Genomic DNA, 24,934 nt, shown 5'->3' on the forward strand with positions numbered 1-24,934 from the left:
TAAGACTGTCTTATTCATCCTTTAACCCTTCTGCCCAGTATTATACACAGAATGCAATAACCTTATAAATGTAGGCATGTAGAAAGACTGTGGAATACTTCTTGGGAAGCTTCTCTTTTCTTTTGGTTAAGTAGGTCTGTATGGGATAAGTGTATTAAAATAATATCCACTGCACCACCATATCCTACGTCAGTTCCCTGCCTACTCTCCGTTTTGGTGATTTGGATGGAACTGACTTCCACCCAAGGGCCCCAAGTATGGGCATATGACCCAATTGACCGAATCAAAGTTAATACAGAGAATCTTCTGGAACCATTGGGAAAAGGGGTCTTTTTGTTTTGACCTGTGCCTCAGATGGAGTATAAATACATTTCTGGAAAAAGAAAACCCTCAGCTCTAGTCTCTTGAGGCTAACATGTCTAAGAAAATGGAGTTTTGGTTATTTTTGTGGCCACAGAGAAAAATTATATTTATAAAATCTTAGTCGTGTATGCTGCCAGTGACCAGGCTACTGAGGTTATTAAAGTCATTTTTCTGTATTAAATGAATATAAGAAAGTATAAGTACTTTGGGATGAAAACTATAATCTGTTTTCAGTGATCCTGAAGGAGCACCCTAACTGTGTTGGGGCGTGACTATGAATACAGTGTCATCTAAAGGTTATATAGCAGAGAAGCCAAGGTGTTTCAGAAAGGATTGAGATTGCTATGGAGGTGTGAGAACGAAATCAAATGAAAAAGGAAGCAATAATTTAATTCCTTTGTGGGCCTACTAAACAGTGCATCAAAATGCCCCACCACTTGGGAAACTGCCAGTTTCTTGAGCATTTTTTGTATATCTACTAAGCCAAATCATGCTCCCACTGTCTGGCTCTCATCTCGGATTTGCAAAGTGAGAGAAAAGGCAAGATTTTAGCAGAGTTGTATCAGTTCTTTTTGGGTACATTTAAATCAAGAAATATATATTGAGCCAAGTGTGGTGGCATATACTTATAATCCCAGTACTAGAAAGGGTGAGGCATGAGGATCACAAGTTTGAGACTAGGCTGGACTACACAGGGAGAGCTGTCTCAAAAGAACAACAACAAAAGAATAAAAGTTGAACAGGTTTCCATGTTTCATTTCTGAACAAAGTTCTTTACACACAAAGGTTACCAGGATGAGTTCAAACTTGAGATCCTCCTGCCTCAGCCTCCCAGACAGCTGGGATTACAGGTTTGTTTGCACCATCATACCTAGCTAGCTTCTATTAAAGACTTAGTTTGCAAATACAGGATCAGGAAGGTTAAGAGGTCATGCAGATCTACCTTCATCTCCTGGCTCTGCCACCTCGCACATTGGACAAATCATTTTACTTCTGCGGTCATAGTTTCTGTCTTTGTTAAATGCAGGACAAAGTGCTTGTCTCAGAGCATTGTGATGACCAATTACCTCCAAACTTAGCAACTGGAAACAACGAATATTATCTCAAAGTCTATGAGGAACAGGAATTGAGGAGTGTGACTTGAGTGGGTGCTTCCAGTTCATAGCCTTTCATGAATTTATTGGCTGGGGCTGAAGTCCCTGAAGATTTGACAGGAGCTGGAGGACCATGTCCAAGTTCACAAATATGGCTGCAGTTGCATGGGGAGGGGTTCAGATCCACACCAAGTGATCTCTCTCCATGCACAACCTGGCTTCCTCCAGGGCCTTTTATTACTTAATCTTAGGTGTCACATACTGCTGATTGCCACATGCAATAGATCACAGACCAACACTAGCAGAGGTGGGGATCACAGGGACCATCTTGGATGGGGTCTGAATTAAAGTTGCTATGAGCTTGCTCCTCTCTGTGCTAATAGTGGCTAAGCACTGTCATCATCTCTGTGCTGTCCATTTTCCCAAGTAGAAACTCTTTATCTTCATCCTGCTTTCCATTTAAGGAAGGTGGTGTGAGAAGTGATTTAGTAACTTACCAAAGTTGCTGCTTAATGAATGATGGAGCAGCGATAATGTGCATGGATAATTTCTGAGCAGCATGTGCCTGTGGTCTCACTCAAGTTACCTGTCCTGTCACTGCTAACCCAGTTTCCTTTCGCTTATGCTTACACAAATAATTTTGGAGAATAACTGCAGGATGCCACATCATATCTCTGCCATGCTATTAAATATTACAAGTTAATTTTCACTCTTGATCATCTGTGAGCTCGCTTCACTCATAATGTGTCACCTACAAATCATCCTCTTTGTACCCAGGACATGACTTGAACCATTCATGAAGAAACCAGGAGGCATAGACGTCTCTCGAACAGGATGCACAGTAAGATTAGAATGAAAATGTAGAGACAAGGGGCCGGGAATTTAGCTCAGTGGTCCCAACACCTGCCTCACAAGCGCAATGACCCGAGTTCGATCCCTGGTACCAAATAAATAAATAAGTCCATAAAATAATGGTTGTTAAATGAGTAAATGTAAATACAATTAATCCTTTAAAATGTAGAGACTAAATGTATATAGTTTTTGAACAAATATTATTTTTAAAACTAGTTTAAAAGTGTGCTCCATAGTCAGATCTCATCAATTTAGGGATGACCGTGTAAGGAAATATTGGTACAATATATAATCCATAATGAATAGACATGTGATTCAGTGCGTCCCTGAGGTCACCCGGCGCTTTGATGGTCACATAAAAATGGCCCAAGGCTTTATCCACTGTTCTTCAGGAAGAACAGTCTCTGAAGGTTTCTGAAAATCGGTGTTTTATATTCTTTCTGTGGCAATGGCTCTGAGCTCCTGCTCCTTCTGAACTCCAGCCTTCAGCTACTGTTCACATTTTTTCCTTTTTTCCTGATTTTATGGCCCAGGAGTGGAACACAGCTTCCTCAGTGTTTCCTAAAAACTACTGGCAGATGACACTTTTTTTTAAATAGCAGAATTTAGTGAATATTTGGGAGTTAGAAGAGTTTAACATGATGCAACAAAAATTTGAGTATCACCTTTCCTTTCTTTAGAAGCCCAACTTGGAACAACCAGGTTGACTGGCTGACCTTGTCCCTATAGCCCTCATCGGTTAGTTGCTCTCACCTTACAAAACAGCATCTCAGCTCTTGCTCTTCCACAGCCCAGGAAAACTTTCAATTTATCTAATAATTTGCCCCGTTAACAGGAATCTGAAGAGTTGTGACAGCTCACAGTTTCCCTTCATCCTTCACCTTCTACCTCTGCTGTTCTGCCAGTCCTTATGAGAGGAAGCAAGACCTCTTTCTCTGGTATGACTTCCTGTTTCTCTCAGATGGTAGACACTACCGTTGATTTTGGCTTGGAGTGACATTCTCTTCCTCAGTATGTTATGTATTCTCTTGCACCTATAGAACTACAAGTCACCTGTCAGGTTGCCAGGGACAGTCCTGGTTTCACCTGGTGGCTTGGAATCATTTTTCGTAGCGCTCCCTCATGCTCCTGAAATGCCGTGGTCAGATCACAAAATATAAGATCATTGATGGAACTTTGGAAATACATCGGTAACATGAAAACAACAAAGAAAAAGGGAAGATTGATACTATTAGGAATAATGGGGGTTAAAAAGTTAGATTTTAGAAAATGTGTTACTTATTCACTTGAAAACTGACCTGTGATGTAGTCTACTGTGGGACCCACAGTGTCTTACCACTATGTCTGGGATTTTTTTTCCCCCTCTCAGTACTAGGGATTGAACCCAGGGCCTTGACATAGACCTACATCCCTAGAACTTTATAAAATTTTTCATTTTTTGAGACAAGGTATTGCTAAGTCACTAAGTCTCTCAGGCTAGGTTCAAACTTTGTGATCCCTCTGGCTCAGCCTCCAAGAGTGCTGGGATTACAGTCCTGTGTCACCATGCCTAGCAATGTCTGAGTTCTGACAGTGAACAGAAAGCCACACCAGGGAATGGAAAGTGGACCTATCCCTGTAACCATCAGGTGTCCAGAAAGATGAATAATGAGAGCTACCCAAGGAACGAGAATCCACCCTTCCCCACTCTCTTCCTGCCAGTACTCCCTGCACTGATTCCTAAGGAAAGAATCTGTGCCCAGGAGGACGACGAGGTCTTGCTTGGTCTACCCAAGATCGTTTAGTGGGTGTTCTTTCTGTAAGATCCCTGCAGGAGTTCACAGCTTTCCTTCGAGGAGTAAGGTACTGGAGGGGAGAAGCCATGCACAGAACAGACTGCATCACACAAAGATCTCTGTGTGTTCCACTGTGAAGGCTTTCACCCGAGGAGCTGGAGGAGGAGAACCAAAGATGTGAGGAAAACCTGGCAGGAAAGATTTTACAAACAGCAAGTTATCTGGGATCCTGATGGGATCATCTTGGGAGGAAGATTAATATAAAAGCTGGGTGCACAAAAAAGCAGAGAAATGTGGATGCTGGAGGCAGGAAAATGGAATTGGTTATAACCCATCCAGATGTTAGATAACAAGAATCAGGGTCCAACACAGTAGAAGAAACCATGCAAAGTTAGTGTGACGGTGAGAAGGCATCAGACTGGCTGGGGAAGCAGAGGAAGAACATTCACAGGTAAGAGGCTTGGTAGGGTTCAACCTGAGAATACATGTGTTTGCTACAGAGAGAAAGCAGGCAAGTGAGACTTTTCTGATGGTGGAAGTGAGGATCAAGAGGAATGAACAGGATGAGGAGGTAGAGATGACTGCAAATAACCCCCACCAGGAGAGGGCCACGTCCAAAAGTCATGTCACTGAGATCACAGAATGCTGTATGCAAAAAATATGCATATCCAGCTGAATGACTCATCCATCCATGGGAAGACTGAGCTGTGTTCATTTGACAGTCATTTTCAAGTGTCACACGTGAGTCACTCTGCACATATGAAGATAAAGATACAGGATGCTCCTTGCCCTTACTGAGCTCACAGTGTACAGTAAGATGGACACATCTATGGAATTGGCAGAAAGGTATTCTGATGTAGTAATGTTATGGCCTATGTCTAGATGTTCCCACCAAAGCCTTATGAGGTCATAATTGGGGCTTTTTCAGAGATGGCTGGATCTAGAGTGCGGGGAGCTGGAATTGATTCATGACGCAATGCTAGGCTCAAGAGCAGTAGGATTAAGGGTGTGAGTGCTACCTGCCCTAAGTAGTCTGGGTAAAAGGGGCAGAAAGACACTGTTAAGGCCCCCTTGCTTGCTTTTGCTGTCTCTTGCATTCAGTGAACTGTTTTTCCTCTGCTATGCACCACTCTGACGTGGAAACAGCTAACTATGGACTGAAACCTCTACATGTGAGCCAGTTAAATATTTTCCCCTTTAACTTTGGGTATTGGGTATTTTTATCTTAGAAATGAGAGAAAAGAACCGAGACAATTAACTAGGTGGGTTGGGTTTTATCCCTTGAGCTCTCAGCTATTGCTTCCCTGTTCATGATAAAACAGTAACCAGGGAAGAATTGCATAGCAGATCTTGTAAACTCCAATATTATTAAATATTTGCAGTCAAAAGCTTGTAGGATTCTTAGCATTTGGGTACCCAAAACAAAGCTTACACCCAAAAATAATGCATAATAACGTAAGGGGCGGTCCCAGTGTCCCAAGGAAGTGATGATTTATACACTGGGGCAGAGCAGGAGGCAATGGGCTGAGGGAGGAAGGCTGAGAAGGGCACCTTGCCTGGCCTGCAGGACAAGTCCTTGGATGGGGATAGGACAGAGACAGACCAACAGATGGGTTTGAAGCTCAGACACCAATGGAATCCCACTCCAAGCCTCCTTTAAGTAGCAATGCTCACCTCCATCGACTGCCCTCATGTCCATTATGTGCTCTTAGGCACGGTAAGCAAGCAATAAAGCCCAATGGCTGGGAAATCAGCACCAGGGTCAGAGCAAGGACTGAAAACCACAGCCAGCAGGGATGTAGAGGCTGAGATGCTGGCATCAAGAGCTAAGCCTAGAAGGCTGGTGGGGGTGATGGCAACCGAGTGGACAGAGGTCAACTGTAGCCTGGATGCCACCTTCTTGATACTGGGTGACATGAAGACCACCACTACCACAACCCCACAAACTACAGGCAACACAGGGGGACCCTGACCCAATCAATAAAACCCTGATTGAGTTTACCATGAACTTAGATGCAATTCATGTCACCAGGTAGGATTTGGACTTCAGACGTTTGCTTTGCAGACCTGAGTCTTGGACAGACACACTGATGCAGAGGATGAGGCAGGAGGATCCCTAGGGGGATGTGTGGGGACAAATGAGACTCATTAGTCCCTGGAGGGCTGAGTGGAGGGGGCCCATTAGCAGGGCACTGGAGGACAGCTGGCAGCAGGACAGAGGTAAAGGCAAGCACAGCAAAGTCACCATGGCCACAGCTCAGTGACAAACACAAGGCCATGAAGTTAAATGCAATGGGTTGCAGAGATCAAGCCCAAAGCCACAAGCCCTTCCACTCATAGGGTGTGGGGCTACTGAGGGGCTGGACAAGGGACAGTGTGAGCAGGATTTCATTTTAAGGCTTGGGCAATGGCTACCTTAGGGCGATCCGCTCCTGCAGGTCAAGATTTCCTCATTCTATCTCCAGTCTCACATTTCCTTCTACTATCATACTGATAATAACCACCCTCAAACCTGTACTACATTCAGAAGGAAAAAGGTGCTTTGATCCAGATTTTCTAAACTGATGTTTAGCTCAGAGTCCAGGATTGTGAAGTGAAAGTTAGTTTGGTATTTGGTCGCATTTTAATAACCTGCATCTTGATTAGAGAGAGCAGAATAAACTGATTTAATATTTAGCAACTAGAAATATCTCCTATGCACCTATGAATATACATGATATATGTTTAAAAGAAAGAGAAAGGGGTTTATCTTTTTAAAAGCCAGGACTCGCAGGGCAGGCACAGCGGCCCCTTGGTGCCAGCAGGGCTGGGGTTCCGGGGCTGCCCAGGTCTGTGGGGTACCTGGGGGAGCCATTCCCACAATCTTCCCATTTTTTCAGCCCCATCAGCGATTCTGTAAGCCCTCTGATGCTTTATCATCAATCCCTTCCTGTTCTCGAAGTGGGTTTTGCTTCTTATACACTGACCAACACAGATCAAGTTAAGTACTTATGTAAACAAAATTCAAATACGCAGTTGTTAAGATCAGGCACTCTGAAGGCTGAGTTCCTGGGTTTGAATCCCACCACTGGCCAGCTACGTGACCTTAGGTAAGCTGTTGTTATTGTTTAGATCTAGAAGCCCCCAGGTGAAGCCTCGTGTTTGGAAGGTGTCTGGATGACGGGGCTGTTGTACTATGGGTTCATCTGTTGATGAGTTCATGGCTGAGTGTGTTGTATGTTGTCAGGAGGTGGGGCATGGTTGGAAGATGTGGGTTGCAGGGGACATGCTTTTAGGTCTCTCTCCCTCTCCTTCCTGGCCGCCATGGGGTGAGCAGTTCTCCCCGACCCACACCCTTCTGCTGTGCCATTTTTGCCATGGAGGCTGCAATCCATGGAGACCCAACCCTCTGAAACTGGAACCCAAAATCAACTCCTCCTTTAGGTCATGGGTGTTGTGTTATTTTGTCCCAGTGATGGGAAAGCTAATACACTGCTTAACCTTTATGTGACTCAGTTTCCTCACTGGTAAAATGATGACTATTGCAAGAATAATTACCTTACAGGGTCACACAGTGATTAATATGTTTAAAGTGCTTATACCAGTGCCTGGCACCTAGCATTTGCTCAATAAATACTTGACTTTTTTTGAGACAGGGTCTCACTATGTAGTGAGACTGACCTGGAACCCACTATATAGCTCAGGCTGGTCTCAAACTCACAGCGATCCTCCTGCCTCAGCCTCCCAAGTGCTGGGATTACAGGCGTGTGCCACCATGCCTGGCTAATACTTGACTTTTTAATATTAAAGTTGTTTAGTATCAAAACAGCAATTAACTGAAAATATACTGACAATTTCTCAAAAGAAACTTCCATTCTACAATTATTTTTTCCTTTTCAATACAGGTACAGTAGGTTGGCTTTTGACCTAATTTTAAATTTTGCTAGTCACACATGAAAAAGAATCGAGTGGTACTGCTCTTTGATTACTCTGCTACATTTAAACTCTTACTGATTAAAAGGACTGGATATCCTCTTAGTAAAACCATCTGATATGGCTTATTCCAAAGGAAAGTGATTTTAAGGAGGGAGAACGCCTTAAAAATTAAATGTCTTATTCATCTATTTTCTAACTTTCTGAAATGGGAATAAACTTTATTTAAAGTCTTCATAAATCTTAAAAAAATGTTTAATGACTCTTATTTTCTACATACCTACAATGTTCTTTATATCCAGAAGGGCCTTGGTTTAATTTACCCTGGAACAAAATGACTTATTGAAATCAGTAAGCCCTGTTGATGGGTTTAGAACTGAATTTTTCTGGAAATGAATCTGCTCAAATAAGGGATTGGTATAAATTTAGTAAGCTGGATCTTTAGGCTGTTATCGTTGAGAAGAACAAAAAACCTGGAGTTTTGGTTTTGGTTTGTTTTTGCGAAGGAAGCGTTTAAGAACTGGCAGTAGAGTGGAAAGAGCCCCAGCTTGGACACAGGGAGAACTCAGAAAGTGAGGGGTCCACTCAACAGCAGTACTGCCCCTGCAGTTCTTAGTATTTATAACCAACCTGTTGTTCACGAGAGAATTTTAGCTTCACGGATGAGACACACTGAGCATTTCCTCTGCACCCAGCTTTGGTGTCTCTGAAAGGGCGGGGAGTGATATGGGGTAGGAGGCTCTGTGACCCAGACATCCCTGCAGGGCTGGGAGAATAAACTGTTCTCAGGAGCAGCTGGCTGAGCTATGTCCTCCACAGGGCTGAGCGCCATCAGCACCCAGCGGCCCCCAGCAGGGCAGAAGCAGGAAGCCATGCTCACTCTACCTAGGGACAGGGAGGTGCAAGGAAGACACGTTTTCACCCTCCATGCCCCGGGGACGATGGTGCCCAACTGGGGAAGCTGGAAGACATGGAGGTCAGTTCAGTTTGAATTCTCCGTGTTATTCTGGGAGTGGCTCCACAGAAGGCAAAGGAGACGAGACCCTACCCCATTTCTCCTGAGAACCCCGCCCCACTTTCCTGCCTCCTGCAAACCCTCTCCACAATCCCCAGACAGAGGTACTCAAACTTCTTCTGTTCATAACTTTCTGATTACAGTCACTCAACCCAGTGCAAGTGAGTCTTGTGCAATGAGAAGAGCTACTAACATTTATTCAGTCCACAAATGCTGAGCACCTGACGGCCAGGCACCCCGCTGGTCATCAGCATGCACAGAACACAAGGTGTGGAAGCATAAAGCTGCTGCCAGCAGCGTGCCAGTGCGGTGCCCAGATGTCTCGGAATGAATGAGAAGCTGCACAGTGTTTCATTAAAGGCCCATTAGGAAGGTCACCAAGCAATGACATCAAAAAAGCTGAGCCCGGGAAGCAAGCAGAGGGCAGGGCCACAGGGCCATGCAGTGGCAGCAGCTGAGCATGGGGCCACTGCAGCTGGCCCTGTCCTGAGGCAGCGGGACCTTCTCAGTAGTTCTAACCCCAAAACTTGACTTCCAGTTGCTAAGTAAAGAATGTGCCAAACAAGCCAATGATGAGACACCGACTGTGAACCAACAGGCACAGGACAGCTCGCCGCCTCAGGAGACTTGCAGGGTGCAGGAACCGTTTGCGCGCACACAGGCGTGACAGGCGTGAGCGAGTCTCTGAACGGCGTGGGCGCTGGCAGGAGCAGCCTTACGGGTCGGGGGGTGAGGAGGAGCTGCCCCGCAGAACCGGCTACTTTTTCATCTCCAAAACGGCGCTTCCTGGCCCGCGGTTCTTGGCACTGCAGATGTTGCAGTACTGTGTAGAGCTCTGAAAATGAAATTTAAAAATGCAGATTAACGGAAGCCTTTCTCTCTTTTTCTACTGCAGCAGCATGAGTGGAGCGGAGTGGAGAGGAGGGACAGGATGTGGCTCCTTTTCCTGGAGGGTATTTTTGGTTCACAGAAAATTCAGAATAGGCTCACTCTGCGGATCAGAGGTGCTGCCCAGTAGCAGGCCAAGTCTACGGGGCTGGGACGGGGACCTGACCCAGCTCTAAGAGCGGCATCAGGACACCCAAGTCAGGATGAGAAAATACTTCTGTGCTGTGCAACTCTACAGGTCAACAGCCAGGGAGTTCTTCACGGAGGACTTTTGTAATGTTTACCCACAGTTTAGCGTTTGAAAAGTAGACAATTTTTTTCTTTTTACATGAAGTGAAAGTATAGTCATGCATTGGTACGGTGGGGGGAGTCGATGCCAGGACCTCCCACGATACCAAAACCCACTGGTAGTCAAGTCCCTTACATAACTGGAATGCAACCCATGCAAGGGCTCTGTAGGCTTTAAATCCTCTCTGCGTTTCTTATGAAATGTGGCAGAATGAAAATGCTCTGTAAATGTTTGCCGTACTGCACTGTTTAGGAAATACAGGAAATAAGCAAATGTGCAGTACTGAGGAGGCCAAGCCACCCCCCACCAATGTTTCTGATTTGAGGTTGGTCGAACTCATGAATGCAGAAACCACGGGTATAGAAAGCTGGGTGCACAGAACAGTTTAAATCCCCAGAGCCATGAGATCGATGGTTCAGGGTGTACACGGCATCCCTGGCGCTGCCTCGGTTTCTCTTTCGCTCCAGCCCCAACTCACCACACCGGACACGGGTAGGCACTCCTTATGGAACATGTGGCGGCAGTGGAAGACAACCGCACTGAAGGGCTTGGCTGCATCTGCGGAAGAAGGGGGGGAGCTCCCTGCAGTGAGCCGCCCGGAAGGGGCAGCCTGGTTTCCCGCCCCAGCTGCCTCAGGGTGGCTTCTTCCTGAGCACATTCACTGCTGAGCAGCAGGCACTGCACTCCAGTCGCCGCTGAGAGTCACAGCTCACTCACCGGGCCTCTGTGTCAGCTTCCAGAACCATACACGGGGAGCAGTTTACAGCAAATGCAGTCACATGTATTTTAAAAGCTGGGATCCGTGTGTATATGAGGGGCTGTGGGTGCCCAAACCATCCCCAACACGCATTGTGTTCCTATCCCACACACAGTCTGTGGCTCTATGGAAATGCTAGTCCTAGTGGACCCGATGTCAGAGGCAGACCTGGGACAGAATCCCAGCTGGGGGCCTCTGTGTCACTGCACGCCTGCCTGGTGTCTCCTCATCTCTGGCACAGGGCGGCTGGCTCATTTCTGTAAATGTCAGTCCACTGGGCAGGGATCTCGCTGTACGTGTGGGCTGTGTGGGGTCCCTTCCTACTGAGACCCTGCCCACACTGCCCGGAAAACCACTTCTTTGGCTTAAAACCATGGCAGGTTTTAACAAGTATTTAAAACGCCAAACCTCCTGCTTCTAGAAAATGATTTCTCATTCTAATGCCTATGAAATAATCCCTTTCTGCTAAAGGAATGTGAGGCCAGCCAGGTGTTTAGTGCTGGATTTTAGCATTTTTAGTATCTGGACAACTGTGCTTGAATATTTGCTTTCAAATTATGTGATTTCCTCTTTTATGTCAGAATCATCCTTTCTCAAGGATGATCCTTTCTTCATCATACATGAAGACAGATATATCTACTAGGAAACAAAAATAAACCAAAGCTTGTATCTCTCCTTTGAAAGAGTCGCAGTTCCGATTAGATGCTGAGTATTAAGTTTCCATGGAGATGCGAGATGAGAGATCTGGTTGCCTGGAAGTCCACATCAAAGAAGAGTAAGGGAAGGCCAACTCTAAAGTATTTTTCTAGATACCCAATGGTCCTGCTACCCAGAGTTCAAACACACGGCTGCTAAATTTTACCTGGGGACAGGGTTCTCAAAGAGAGGCCCCCGGAAGCTTGTTAGAAATGGCAAGTTCTCAGGCTCCCACACCCACAGGGTCAAGCTGTGCCTACAGAGGCCGCGAGCCCCAGAGCTGGACACTCCATTTGCAGATGGTGGCACTAGTACCAACTGAGCAGTTTGAAAGCAGAAAGTTTTTCCCTGACCCAGATTATTCTGAAAGTTTATAAATAGCAATTAGCCAGTTTCAGAATTCTAATTCCACCCATCATGGATACGTATTTTGGGCCATTTCTCTCCCAACCTTCTTACCTGTGGGGAGGATGGGGGACAGGCAGGACTCACAGATATTCTCCTCTGAAAGAGAAAACATCGAGGTTAGGTGTGGCTCCATCCCCACAGCAGATCGCATGCACAATCCAAGGGGTGGTTTCAACTCTACTCACCATCCACTAGAACGCCTTTCATTTGAGTTCGGTGCATCTTCTTCAGTAAGGACAAGGAGTCAGAGACCAGAATCTTCTTGCAGCCTTCCCGCAGCAGGATCTAATGCACACATTTGAAGAGAAAGCCACCCTGAGTAGAAGGGCTTCTTACTGGTGACTCAGAGTTCTTGTGCTTGAAATCCTCCAGAGGCACTGATGGCTTTCTTTCCCTCATTAAACTTTTGCTCCCTCCAAACCATGAGGACAGACCTGGGCAGCAGTGGCTGTATAGCCCTTGTAAAGTCAAGGACAAATTCCAAGCTCTGGTGACACAGGCCCCATAATAACCCAGGCTACCACTGGCTTATGAGGCTTTCTCATACCGGTTCTCCACCTCCAGCCCTTCTGTGACTTGTTCACTGTGACCGTCTCATCTTTGCCCGGGATGGATGGTCTGTTAGTCCAAAATCATCACTTTATTTCACAACTTATCTACTCACTGCACAGACAGCTACTGGGTCCCCTCCTGGCCAAGGCTCTGGGTGGAGTTGACAAGTTGAGCAGAGAAGCAAGTGACTTATAGTGGCTGTGGGTCACAGCTAGTGCCCCCTGTCCAGAACTTTGGCTTTCTTTGAGTGGCATCAATCTCCAATGCCAAACCTACAGGTGTGTTTTGCTTGTAGAGGTTCAAATTCATGCTACTGGGGAAAGGGACTTAAGGGAGCAGCCAGGTGTGGCCCTCCAAGCCTGTCATCTCCAATGGCCTGTGTTTCCCCAAAGTTCCCAAGAGTCTCCACGTGTATGAAGAGTATGTATGTAAATGAAGGCCACACTCAGGAAAGCAGACGTTCAGATTGTAGCCGTTCCTGCTGTTTCTAGTACTGATAAGCAACACATGACTAGATGTTAGCATTCTCACATTAACTGAGATATTGTCCATGAGGTTTTCTTTAAAATTTTACAAGAAATGGATTTTTTTTTTTTTTTTTTACTTTGGTGGTACTGGCAACTGAATCCAGGGCCTTCACATTGAGCTACATCCCGAGCCCTTTGATAATTTTTTTTTTGAGACAGGGTCTTGCTAAATTGCTCACCCTGGGGTCAAACTTGTGCTTTTCATGTTCCAGCCTCCAGGGTGCTGGATTACAGTCATTCACCACCACACCCAGCTAAAATGGCATTTTGGGGATTCATTTTAAAGACATTAAAAATTTAACAGATGTTATTACAGTATAAAATTTAGGGAAATTTATAAGCAAGCACATACATCAGCTCAGCCTCCAACATCAAAATAATAAACTTAAAAATAGTGTCAGCCGTAGCATCTGTGGTGTTTCATAAAGAACCAACTCTGTCCCTCGGGGTGCTCAGGGCACTCTGCAGGAGTAATACAGGAAGGCACAGCCAGCAGTCTACACAGAAGCCACCGGGTCTGCAAACTAAAAAGAGCAAAAACTGCAAACTAAGAAACCGTCTCCCAGCAGGATGACACTTTCCGAACAGCCACTGTCAGCTGCCTGTAGATGGTAGAAGGAGAAGTCCACCAAAACAGCTGACTTTGTCATTTCGAACTTCATTTTACCCAGATCCAAAGCTCCCAGTCAAACATATATAAAAACATCTAAGTTTCACTGACATGATGATAGGCGGGGTATCAAAAATTGGGACATCTGTAGAGAAGTCTTTTGTTCCTTACATCCACAATGACTGAGACTTCCAGTGGTGGGAAGTGAGAGAGAGTTGTACAAGATTCCATGTAGCCTTGCACAGGTCCCTTCCAAATTAAAAAAAAAAAAAAAAAAAAAAGCAAAGTTTCATTAGGAAAAGGCTTTTCATTTCCACATCTTCCTGTCTGGAATGTGGCTGGAAGATACTCAAATAAGGCTGTGATCCTGTGACCAAGAGGTACCTACTCTAAGATACATTCTCCTATTGATGGATAGTTAGGCTGTTTCCAGCGTAAGACTGCTAGGGAGACAGGTGTTCAGAGTGTTGTAATATACACGTTTTTGTGAAACTGCTTTCCATGTCTTATATAAATACTGTACCTACTGGGTTATGTGGTAGGTACATGTTTAATTTTTTAAGTAACTGTCAGTTTCCCAAAGTCATACTATTTTACATTCTGATATATTAAGTTCTGATCTCTGATAAACCTACCGTCCTTATTCCTTTTAGATAATCTTAGTCCTTTACTTTTATATAAATTCTAAGACTAGATGTGGCTTTAGAATCAATAATATTTGTGATTTTTAAATTTTTTTTATTTTTTTGGTACCAGGGATCGAACTTGGGTTGTTGCACTTACAAGGCAGGTGGCAGAACTACTGAGCTAAATCCCCAGCCCTATTTGTGATATTATTAAATGGTGACACATTTTCAAATTGCTATTTTTTTTTTTTTTTTTTTGTAGCAGGGATCACACTCAGAACCTTGTGCTTGCGAGGCAGGCAGTGGAACCACCAAGCTAAATCCCTGGCCCATAATTTGTGTGTTTTTACAGCTGTATTGAAAGACCATGTTCTCTCCTATTGCCCTCATGTAATGCTGGTGTTAAGTTTACAAATGCCTCACGAAGAATGGAGTTTTCCATCCTAATAGAGGAAAAATGCATGTAAATAGGGGTTGCTTGTTTCTTTAAAGGTCTGATAAGACTTGTCTTTAAAATTATCTATGGAATAGTGTTTTTGCTGTGCCTGTACATTGTGACCACTTGCTCCATTTCTTTAATGACTATAGGTCTGCTCTGTTTGTTCATGGTAATTTATATTTTCCTGGAAAACTGATAATCTCTTCTGGGTTTTCAAAGAAATGGCTATGAGCTTGTAGTCTTTACCTGCTTCAGGTGTTGAAAACTTAGCCTGTAAAGGCTTTCTTCTTTAAGGTGTGCTGGTTATTCCCTGATCTTTTTCTCAGACTTCAGAGAATCTGCAATTACATTTTCTGCTGGTTCAAGGATATTTGCAGACTGCAGAAACTTCTAAAGCTGTGGTTTTAGGATTGTACCTTTCTCCTACTCCTCACCAAAGTAGTTCCTGTACTCCAAAGTATACTTATTGGTCTTTCAAAGTTAAAAGTGATTTCTACCCAGCACAACTGTTCTTGCCTGTTTCTTCCTGATTTACACTGGTTTCCTATAATCTGTGTTGGGTAGCCTCTGATACTGTTTTCAGAAAATCAGCTGGAAACGTTTCATAATCTAGAAAATGACTACCTTGTAAATAACAGAGCACCATTCCTAACCTTTGCTTTGTAATCCTTATCGCCTATGAGAATTTCACTCAAGATAAACCACTGTCTTTTCTTTCCTAACTTCATAATATTAACTTTCATCTTGAAAGTATCTGTGGGCATTGCTTAGAAAGTGCAATGCTATCTTTCAGAGAATCATTTTCCTTATGAGCCTTCCTGTTTTCCCAAGAGGCTCTGTACTGATGGAGCAAATTCTTCCCACTGCCTTCTCAACTACTCTTTCTCCCGAGTTCAGTTTTTCTAAGTTTTGTATTCTATTAACATAACCTTTATTGTTTCCCCTTCATAAATTCAGTTTGCTATGTGTGAACTTTGTGCTATAGTAAATTTAAGTAGACAGTTGTTGAAAACCAAGCTGAGACTTTAGATTTCATTCTAATTCATCATCACTAATAATTGCAACCAAGAGTAAAACATCAGACTCTCCTTGTAAAGCAATGGAAGACTACATATCAGTGAGGTCACTGTTATTCATTACAGACAGCTGCCATGGGAAAAGTGTTATCAAAAACTGCCAAGTTCCTGAAATCTTTATTTAAAAAGAGTCATTAAACACTGAGGTTTTTGTATTACCGAGTGGACACTGCAATGCTCTTCATCAGAACTGCAAATGATGGCTTTGCAAGCCCCACTGTGTTATAACAGACTCGCCACTCATTTCCAGCTCTTCCTCTAGGCTACATACCATGGCACTTGAATTCTACTTACAATAGCTCCGCTTTTGATCTGACACTTCGATCAAAGCTTATAAATTTCCAAAATAAAACAGGAAAGACAGACTATCAAAAGCAATCTTATAAACACAACTGTATGCAAATTTACAATGGCACAAAGTATGCATGTACCAAGCTGATTAAAGAAATTACAGTGGGTTGTAACAGGCTGCCTGTGTCACCTAGTACCTGTGATGAGGCCAAATGGAAATCATTTAAAAGAAAAAATATCCATTTGATCCTCAAAGTTAATTTTAATGATTTATAAGTTAAAAACTATCTTTTGGGGGAGAAAAAACTTATATACTGGAAGTGAAAAAGAAACTGATGTAGGTCCAAAAAACATGTAAGAAAGATGTCACTATTTTCTCTTAATCCATTTGTCTCTGGAATTCAAAGAGACATGGGAAAAAAGAAATGTGGGGACTGTAGCAAATGTAAGTACGGGAAAATAACTAGTAGGTATGGAGCTATCTGGTGTGAGTTAGTATAGGCAAGAAGCCAGAGGGTGCTGAAGATCACACTCTGATTTCCAGTAGGCTTTGGCTCATGGAGGGCTCTACTAAGTGCTAGCTCCTCTGCTCCTCTTGCCTCTTCTGGAGCAAGCTGAGACGTGTTTGCCATTTCCTCCGAGGGGTCACCCACAAGGAAGCTGTCCTAATGATAAAATTGCTTTGAAAAGGTTGTTTGTAGCTGTGAGAGAAAATATAGTCCTGGATGAGAAGGGCATTAAACTCAGCCAAAGGTTCAAACGGAGATCTTCACTGTCCCAGGATGCAGGTCATTTTACCTTTCTGAGCATCAGCCCTGCACTCTGAAAGGCCGGTGACACCTCCTAAGGGACTATCAGGTAAGACAGTCAAAAGAAGAGCATTTAAAAATAGGCACTGAGGGAAAACATCTCTAACAACAAAAAAGGAAATAAATGCTTACTTTATAAAAATGCTTAAAATAGAAAATATAAATATACTAAAAATAGGAGAAAATTAATGACACAACTTGGGAAATGGTCAGTTTATTGGAAAAACTAAAATATCATTATATATATATAGTTGGGGGAATAATTTGTATCAAAGCAGTTGTCTTGAAGCCATTCCTACATACATTTTAGGTTTATAAAGTATCATACAGGTTATTTTCTTCTGATTTCATGAACTTTTAATACTCTGTTGCCTAATTACATTAATAAGGTAACTAGGCTTAATTAAACAATGATAATGTGGCTGAATATCCATTTCCCTCAACTATGTCAGAGGCTTTGTTTGTTTTTTGAGACAGGGACTATGTAGTTGAGACTGACCTGGAGCTCACATGTAGCCCAGGCTGGTCTCGAATTCTCAGTGATCCTTCTGCCTCTGCCTCCTGAGTGCTGGGATTACAAGTGTGCGCCACCACGCCCGACTCAGAGGCTTTTAACATGTGTCATGAGGCTGTATTTTGGCTAAAGAGAGCTGCTGTGGTACTGAAACTAGTTATCTTTTTCCAAAAACTTCCTCTACTTTCTCTTTTTCCAATTCATAATCCTCTTCCAAAGCATTTTTGGTGCTCAAATACATTGAAAATGCTTCATATTCAATTGCGTATCTCCCCCAATAGATTCCCAATGCACATTACCCAAAAAATGGTGTCATGAGCATTCCTCCAACATCTGATCTGAATTTCACTGTTTCCTGAATGGTTTTTAATATCCATTGGGGTTTCTGCCCATCCCTCAGCACTGTATTCTGGGAACTCCAAAATTTGGGCGATGAGGAGGTGGTGCCAATTTTTTGTGCTGAGACCTTGAAAAAAATCAACTACATGAAACAAAGAGTAAATTTTTTTACTGTTTTATGAAATAGAGTAAACGGAATCAAAGAGAAACAAGTGCAATCCTTTGGAAACTGAAAAGGCTCTGCTGAGAGATGGAAGTTATTTTTATAATGATGCCTAATCACTTGCCTAGGGAAAGAAAATAAATAAATGGCCACTAATGAAAAAGAGCTGCCTTTCTGGGGTGGAGGGGGGGATCTAATCCCTTTCTTCATCCCTGAGAAGGAAGCAGCCTAGAATTTCTGAAACAACCTGTCCAGCACACCATGTTCTCTCAGCAGCCTCCACCAAGGCCACTGAGTCCCAGTGGGGACAACAGGTGTGGCAGTTTCCAAAGCTCTGCCACCTTCCTTCTGAGTCTCTTCCTCACTGAGAAGCCACTTCCTAGCTGGGGGACTTACAGGCAACAAGGGCTCTTTGAACCCTCTGGCTACATAATTTTCAGCCTTTTTAACACATTACCCAACTGCATGCTTACACAGCATAGATTGTAAACTATAATTAACAGGATAAAATATTGATTTAGCAGCCGTTTGAGTGGATTTTTATGTTAGACATTCATTTTGCATCTAATAATAATTTTATTTTTATTCCCAGCCAACTCAGAGCTATGCTTGTTTGTTCATAAACAATGAATGGGCAGCGAGACCATGGTGGTGAGTGGGCTTCTCGGGAATAAGGGCCCAGTGAGGGAGATTTATGGGTGGTCTCTCAAGCACCAGAAAGGCACCTTTGATCCCAGGGTCAAGCTCTGTGGACATCAAATGTGGATTTGAAACTTTCAGCATATCCGGGCACGCCCAAGAGGTAAGGGCCAGTGAGGCACAGATCACACCCAGCTCACTAGTCCCCAGGGTACTCTAACCATTCTCACCAAATCCAATTCCACGCCCTGGCGTTGGCGGCTTCCCATCCTGGACCACCACTCTGTTCTGCATTCTTAGGGTGCTGCCCAAAATGCAGACTCCTCCTGCCATCTCTCCTGTCTACCAGCCCGTTTGTTCTTCCCCTTCTCATTCTCCCTCCCATAGCCTCTGTCCTGGGCCATCTGCAGCGCTCCAGACCCCGCTGGAAATGAACCCTGCACGCCACGAAGCTTTCTGCCCAGTGGTTCCCCCACTGCTCTGGCTCAGCTGAATTCATTTCTCCCCCACTGACCCCTTCCCCAACAGGACTCCCGAGCGAGGTGTAACTGTTCCCAATCTGACCTGCAGGGAAAACCTCTCCTGGAAAGTTGTTGCTGGGTCGCAGCACAGCCCCCACCGGCTACAGGGCCAACATCGCAGGTCACTGAGGCTCCAGTCCTCGGTCTCCTGACTAATCCGCTCCAATGACTACTCCCCTCATCCCACTTTTCAGAGAATATTATATATTTTATTAGTGGATGTTAATGCTACATGATGATGGGATTTATTTGGGGAAGCTGGCACATGCACTTAACAATTTCAATCCCCTAACCTCCTCCACAATTCTATCTTCTGGTTTCCTGTCTCCTCTCCTTCATTTCAATTACTCATTTTTTTAGACTTTCCTGTTTGTTTGTTTGTTTGTTTGAGATAGGGTCTCACTATGTAGTTGAGACTGACCTGGAACTCACTATGTAGCCCAGGCTGGTCTCGAACTCACAGCGATTCTCTTGCCTCAGCCTCCCGAGTGATGGGATTACAGGCATGCGCCACCACGCTTGGCTTAGGCTTTTCATATAAGAAAAACATTCAATAGTTATTAACTTACTGAATCTAATATTAAGTTTCTGACTAATTTCATTCAACATGATGGTTTCTAGTTCCACATATTTTCCTGCAAATGATATGATTTCATTCTTAATGCCTGAGTAATACTTCATTGTGTATATATGCGAACAGGTCCACTGCAGCTCTACGCATTTTCATGCTAACAGTGTTACACTCCCTGGTCCCTATTTCTTGTCTCTCCAACTTCACCATTTCTTTACGCCCCTATTTTCCACCCCACTGATCTTCCTTCAGTCTCTTCTCCTTTTCACCTGGCCTTACCTCAGATGTAACTCTGAGTTCAGGTGGCCCTGGACTCTGTACCCTCCTCAGTGACTACTGGTCCAACAAGTTCTCATACAACACTCCTCTTACGAACTTAACTTTTGGTTTTACATGCAAGATTATGTTGTTTTCAGGAAAGCAATTTCATCCACTATTATAAAAACTAATTTTTCAAGGGAATCAGAGGAAACAGTCTGAATTTTTAAGGCAATATGTTTTGAACAGTTTCAAGCTCTATGGAAACTACCAGTACCCAGCAGCCTGAATGATAGGAATTGCTCAAATCCTTTTAGGGGAAAGATTAGGATGCTCTGTAATTAGCATATGAACTATATGAAAGTAATGGTTCCATTTTTCTTATCACAAATTCTGAAAATAATAAAGTTGCATTATTCTAGCAAAACAGACAAAAGGTTAAATGGAATCCTTTATCATGTTTCACACAATGGATTACAGAATGGCATAAATAAAAATTATTAAACTATGTGAAAAGTTACTTATTCTCCCTGAAGGCATTTGAGTGCTTTGATGTAGCAGCCTCCATAATTATCATACCCTTCTCCACGTCAGGCTGTATATCCCACACTAAATGAGAACACCCACTCCATGCACTCATTCAAGTTTGGGGATGGCTTAGTAATCAGATGGCTTCCTCAAGGGTTGATTTTTTTGTGTGTGTATGAGATCCTCGGGATTGAATCCAGGGCTTTAACCATGAGCTACATGCCCAGCCCTTTTTTTTACTTTTAGGCAGGGTCTCACTAAGTTGCCCAGGCTGGGCTTGAACCTGGAATCCTCCTACCTTAGTCTCCTAGAGTGCCAGGATTACAGACGTGCACCACCACACCCAGCTCTAGTTTCCTGAATTGTTTTCCAAATATGTGGGCCTAAGTAAACTATCAAATTGAAAAGGTCTAATAACAAATCTTAGATTTGTCCAAGAGTGAGTCATTTAGGTCAGCATGCTTCTTTGTCTAAGATAAGACACTTACCTGCAAATTGTAGTCTTGCAGAATTTTTACTAAGGAATCTCTTAGATTGGGAATCTCCATTCCTTCCTTAATTCGGTGAATCAGTAGAATCGGGTCAACATGTGTGCCAATGTTGTTTAACAAGCCAGTAATAAATGCTATAAAATAACACAGAAGACAACTGACATATAAGTGATGTTATAATACAAGGTAGGATTGTTATGTGTCCCCATTTTACACTTAAGGGAGATGGGATGTCTGATTAACCCAGAGTCACAAAGCTGGTAAGCAATGAGCCCACATTCAAAACCAGGTCATACTCATAATAAATCCACAATGGGTTCTAACTGTGTCCATTTGGTATTAGGAGTTTAGACCACTACTTCTTTAGGCCAAATTATATTCCTTGTATTTCAAAAGATTAAGTCATTGCAGCCAATTTCAGATGAAAGTATTTGAACATGAAGCCTACCTACCAAAGGAGGTAGAGGAGATTAAACCTCAAATACTAACCTGTCAATCATTTCTGCATCTTCAAAAAAGAGTCCGTGGGTTACTGTTGGGAGACTGCTTTGGTTTCTAAACTATAGCTCAATGCAGATGGTAAACCAGAGGGCCAACAAATATAAACTCCTGGGGCTCCACTGATAAAATGGAGCAGGAAAGAGAGACTAAAGACTGTACTGCAAACACTCAATTATGTTTCCATAATGAGATACAAAATGCACTGGTATACAAATGAAAAACAAAACCAAGCCAACCCAAATAGGTGACATTCATTCAATGTGGTTGTCACAGACAATATGTCTCATGGGGCACGCTTAATAAGCTCTGCACCCACCTGCTCTGTCACAATCAGTAGCCCAGCGAGGAGACACCAGCCCTTTCTGCCCCGAAGAGAACAAGAAACCTTACAACAGGCCTGGCCTATTTTTATTGTAGATACTTCACTATATTTTTAACTCAGTATCTCCTGGGATAAATCTTACTCTGCATGTAACTGGCTATACTGAGAGAAAACATTACAATCACAGGTGGCTTCTCTGCTTACGTGGTTTGTCAATGGAATATAAAATGAGATCCTCCCAGAGTTCTCCATCATCTTGCTCTTTGGCAAATTCAATTGCTTTATCCACATCATGCAACTCCTCCATGATCATCTTCAGGGCACTTCGGCTGTTGCCCATCCGGCCTAGGTGGGGCAGAGAGTCAGAAAGGCATCATTTATTTACGGTGAGAAATCCCTGGGATGTTCTACTAATGCCATCGCTGTATACAAGAGTTAACAAAAATGTTAGTAGCTATATGGTCATGGCAAGTAACTAACAGGTAAAGCTGGTCTTTAAGCCCAGGTCTGCTGGATTCTGCCTTCCGTTCCACATACCTGTATTTCCTTTGGAAGTTACTGTCTTCAGATTTGGTGTGGTTAAGCCTTTTAGAGGCCTAGAAAAACATTCTACCTCTCTAAGGTGGCTTTGCATGTCGCTCTTCTGATGCAACTGCAAACTTGATTGTCAGTGGGCTCCCTCATTTCTTTTTTTGGTACCAGAGATTGAACTCGGGTCCTTGAGCTTGCAAGGCAGGCCACCGAACTGCTGAGCTAAATCCCCGGCCCTCCCTCATTTCTTCTTCAGGGGAAAGCCTGGCAAAACCCTTCATGAGATGAATTATTTACCACCTATGCTTCTATTAGCTAGCTATCTTTACACATTGTGCTCATTGATCCACTGACATTCCAATACTTTTATTTAATTTCCATGAGCTTTTGTCATGGTTCATACTTTAGAAAGCCTGCTATGGGCTGTCTCCTTACCCCTGTCTCCTGTTGCACAGGGACTGGGAAAGGATCTTGAATGCTCCTCATGGTGGGTTACTACTGTCCAGAGTAACATCTGGCTTGTGGAAAAAAGGCACTGCACTTGGTATCCCTTTGGTTAGCATTGTATTTTTCTTACAAGCGCCATTCCCAGACAGCTTATGTTTTTAAAAAATAGTTATTTATGTGTAGAGGATTTACAAATGTTTATACAACTAGACACAGCTATCTTTATAAGTCATCTGCTTCTAAGACAGTCTGGCATGACAAAAATGTACTCCAGCAGATTATTTCTTGGGGGAACATTGCAAAAAGTAAATGAACTACTTGAAGTTGTAAATTGCAACCCCCTAAAGTAACTAAATGTAGCCCCATTTAACTAAGTGTCCCTTTCTCCTAAGGTAAAGATAGGTACCATAGTTGGACAGTCCCAGGTGTGCTGCTAAGCACACATACACTGCATATGCCTAAGTAGGAAAAGAAGATTTGGAAAATTTTCAACAGGGCCAAAGGAGCAAATGACGGTGTTATATAAAAGAAGGTGCGACATGGGACAATCCTAGTGGGGAAGTGACCCTGGAGAAACAGCTCACAGAAACTTTTTGCTCTATGTCACTAACACCTGTTCTCCTCACAGCATCTTCAGGAAACCCTTCATTGCTCTGATGAACTGTGGTGAAACATGAAAAGGAGTTCTGGGTCTTGCAATGCCTGGTCCAGAAACGATGACACATATCAGGGCAGGAACCAGAAGACCAGAGGCAACTAGTGACCACATTGTATTAACTAGTGACCACAATGTATTAAAAAGTTGTCTCTCTTCAAAACTCCACATTTAATTCTCTTTCCTCCAGTTATGCATGTATAAGTTTTGAAAATGATTATTTTCTACCAATATGATGGTACTATAAGCTGATTATAATTTTAAGAAAACTAGTTCTAACCTGTTGTGTGATAGCTTGATTTTGTTTCTTGTGTTTATTACATCGCTAGTACATTCAACAATATTTACTCAATAACCCTTCTCTATTGTGCTATGACTTTTTTTCGCATATTAATCTTTTCATATGTTAAATTCTTTTCACATATGAGACTTGTACAAAATGGGCTTGAAATTATGTTACTTTATTCTGAAACCTACATCCTTATCCTTATACAATCCCCATCAGGTTGTCACACTCTTTCTTTGTTTATGGGGACCAAAATTGAAAATAAAGCTACTTACTTAGAAGATACACAGTCTCCTCTACAAAGTTTCTCTGTTGACAGATTTCAAGAGCCTTCAAATGAAGCAAGGTAAAAATGTTACTATGTGCAACCAGACAAGAACAAATATTCATAGAGTCACTTAACAAGCTTGAGAATGTTTCCATGTTTTCCTTTAACAACAAAACCAAGCAAAAAAGATAAATCTCCTTGGCTCTTGCTGCTAGCCATGCTCATTTGCCTCTCAGAGAGTTACTGAACCCCAAACCCTTTAACTGATAACATATTTACAGCAACACAGAACACATTAAATGATCAAAGGCAGAAAATAAGATGCTGCGAGGAAGTGCTTTTCCTGCTCAGCTTTTTCTTCATGTTACTTTAGGTTTCTTTAGAGCACTGCTTCTCATCAAGTGTTGTCATTTGTTTAAAATGTTTCCTTCCCTTACAACATAAGCTCCAAGAGAGGAGTGCTGTTCACAGTAACATTTTCCTGATACCAAGCAGGGCCATCTGCTCTACTGTAGGCTTAAGTTGCAGGCACGCATGAGTGAGTGAATAAGTCAGTCAGTCAATCAATCATTCAATCTAATGGGAATATTTCTGTTGCCAGCTCACAGGCTGTGAGAACTCTGTTCATGGATCTTTCAAAAGCAAGACGGAAAATGGATCTGATCATCATGAAGGATCAAGAGAAGATGGAATAAAGAAATGAGAAGTAGGCCAATGAGTTGTCCCATGGGTGTAAAAGAGGGCACCGTGTGTGTGTGTGTTGGTAACTCAGTGCCTCTGAACAAACTGATGCTTATTTACTATGTGCTCTGTTCTAGAGGATCAGGCTGCACAGAGATATGAAGGTGACAGCAATAATAAAAACGGGACGACGATGGGTGAGTAGAGAACAAGAGGCGCTGAGGAGGGGCAGAGGCAGCC

At 43.1% G+C, this 24,934-nt stretch overlaps 1 protein-coding gene across 2 annotated transcripts in view; it reads right to left on the reverse strand.

The window, feature by feature from the left end:
• Window positions 1-8,300: 8,300 nt before the first annotated feature.
• The window catches only part of Vps41 (VPS41 subunit of HOPS complex), a 158,560-nt gene continuing 141,926 nt past the window's right edge, over window positions 8,301-24,934 (reverse strand). Inside the window, exons 17-23 of one of the 2 annotated variants that reach the window (XM_033764837.1) lie at window positions 24,021-24,075; window positions 22,031-22,171; window positions 21,001-21,137; window positions 12,235-12,334; window positions 12,101-12,145; window positions 10,667-10,746; window positions 8,301-9,846 (exon numbers count right to left, since the gene is read on the reverse strand). In XM_033764837.1, the coding sequence (XP_033620728.1) occupies window positions 9,769-9,846; window positions 10,667-10,746; window positions 12,101-12,145; window positions 12,235-12,334; window positions 21,001-21,137; window positions 22,031-22,171; window positions 24,021-24,075 (636 nt within the window). In that variant the 3' untranslated portion in view covers window positions 8,301-9,768. The remainder of the gene's footprint in view (window positions 9,847-10,666; window positions 10,747-12,100; window positions 12,146-12,234; window positions 12,335-21,000; window positions 21,138-22,030; window positions 22,172-24,020; window positions 24,076-24,934) is intronic. The other variant, XM_010610865.3, reaches the window with a different exon arrangement.

This window comes from Fukomys damarensis, unplaced genomic scaffold (genome assembly GCF_012274545.1).
Source record: "Fukomys damarensis isolate Sample0158 unplaced genomic scaffold, DMR_v1.0_HiC HiC_scaffold_17, whole genome shotgun sequence".
NCBI lineage: Eukaryota > Metazoa > Chordata > Mammalia > Rodentia > Bathyergidae > Fukomys > Fukomys damarensis.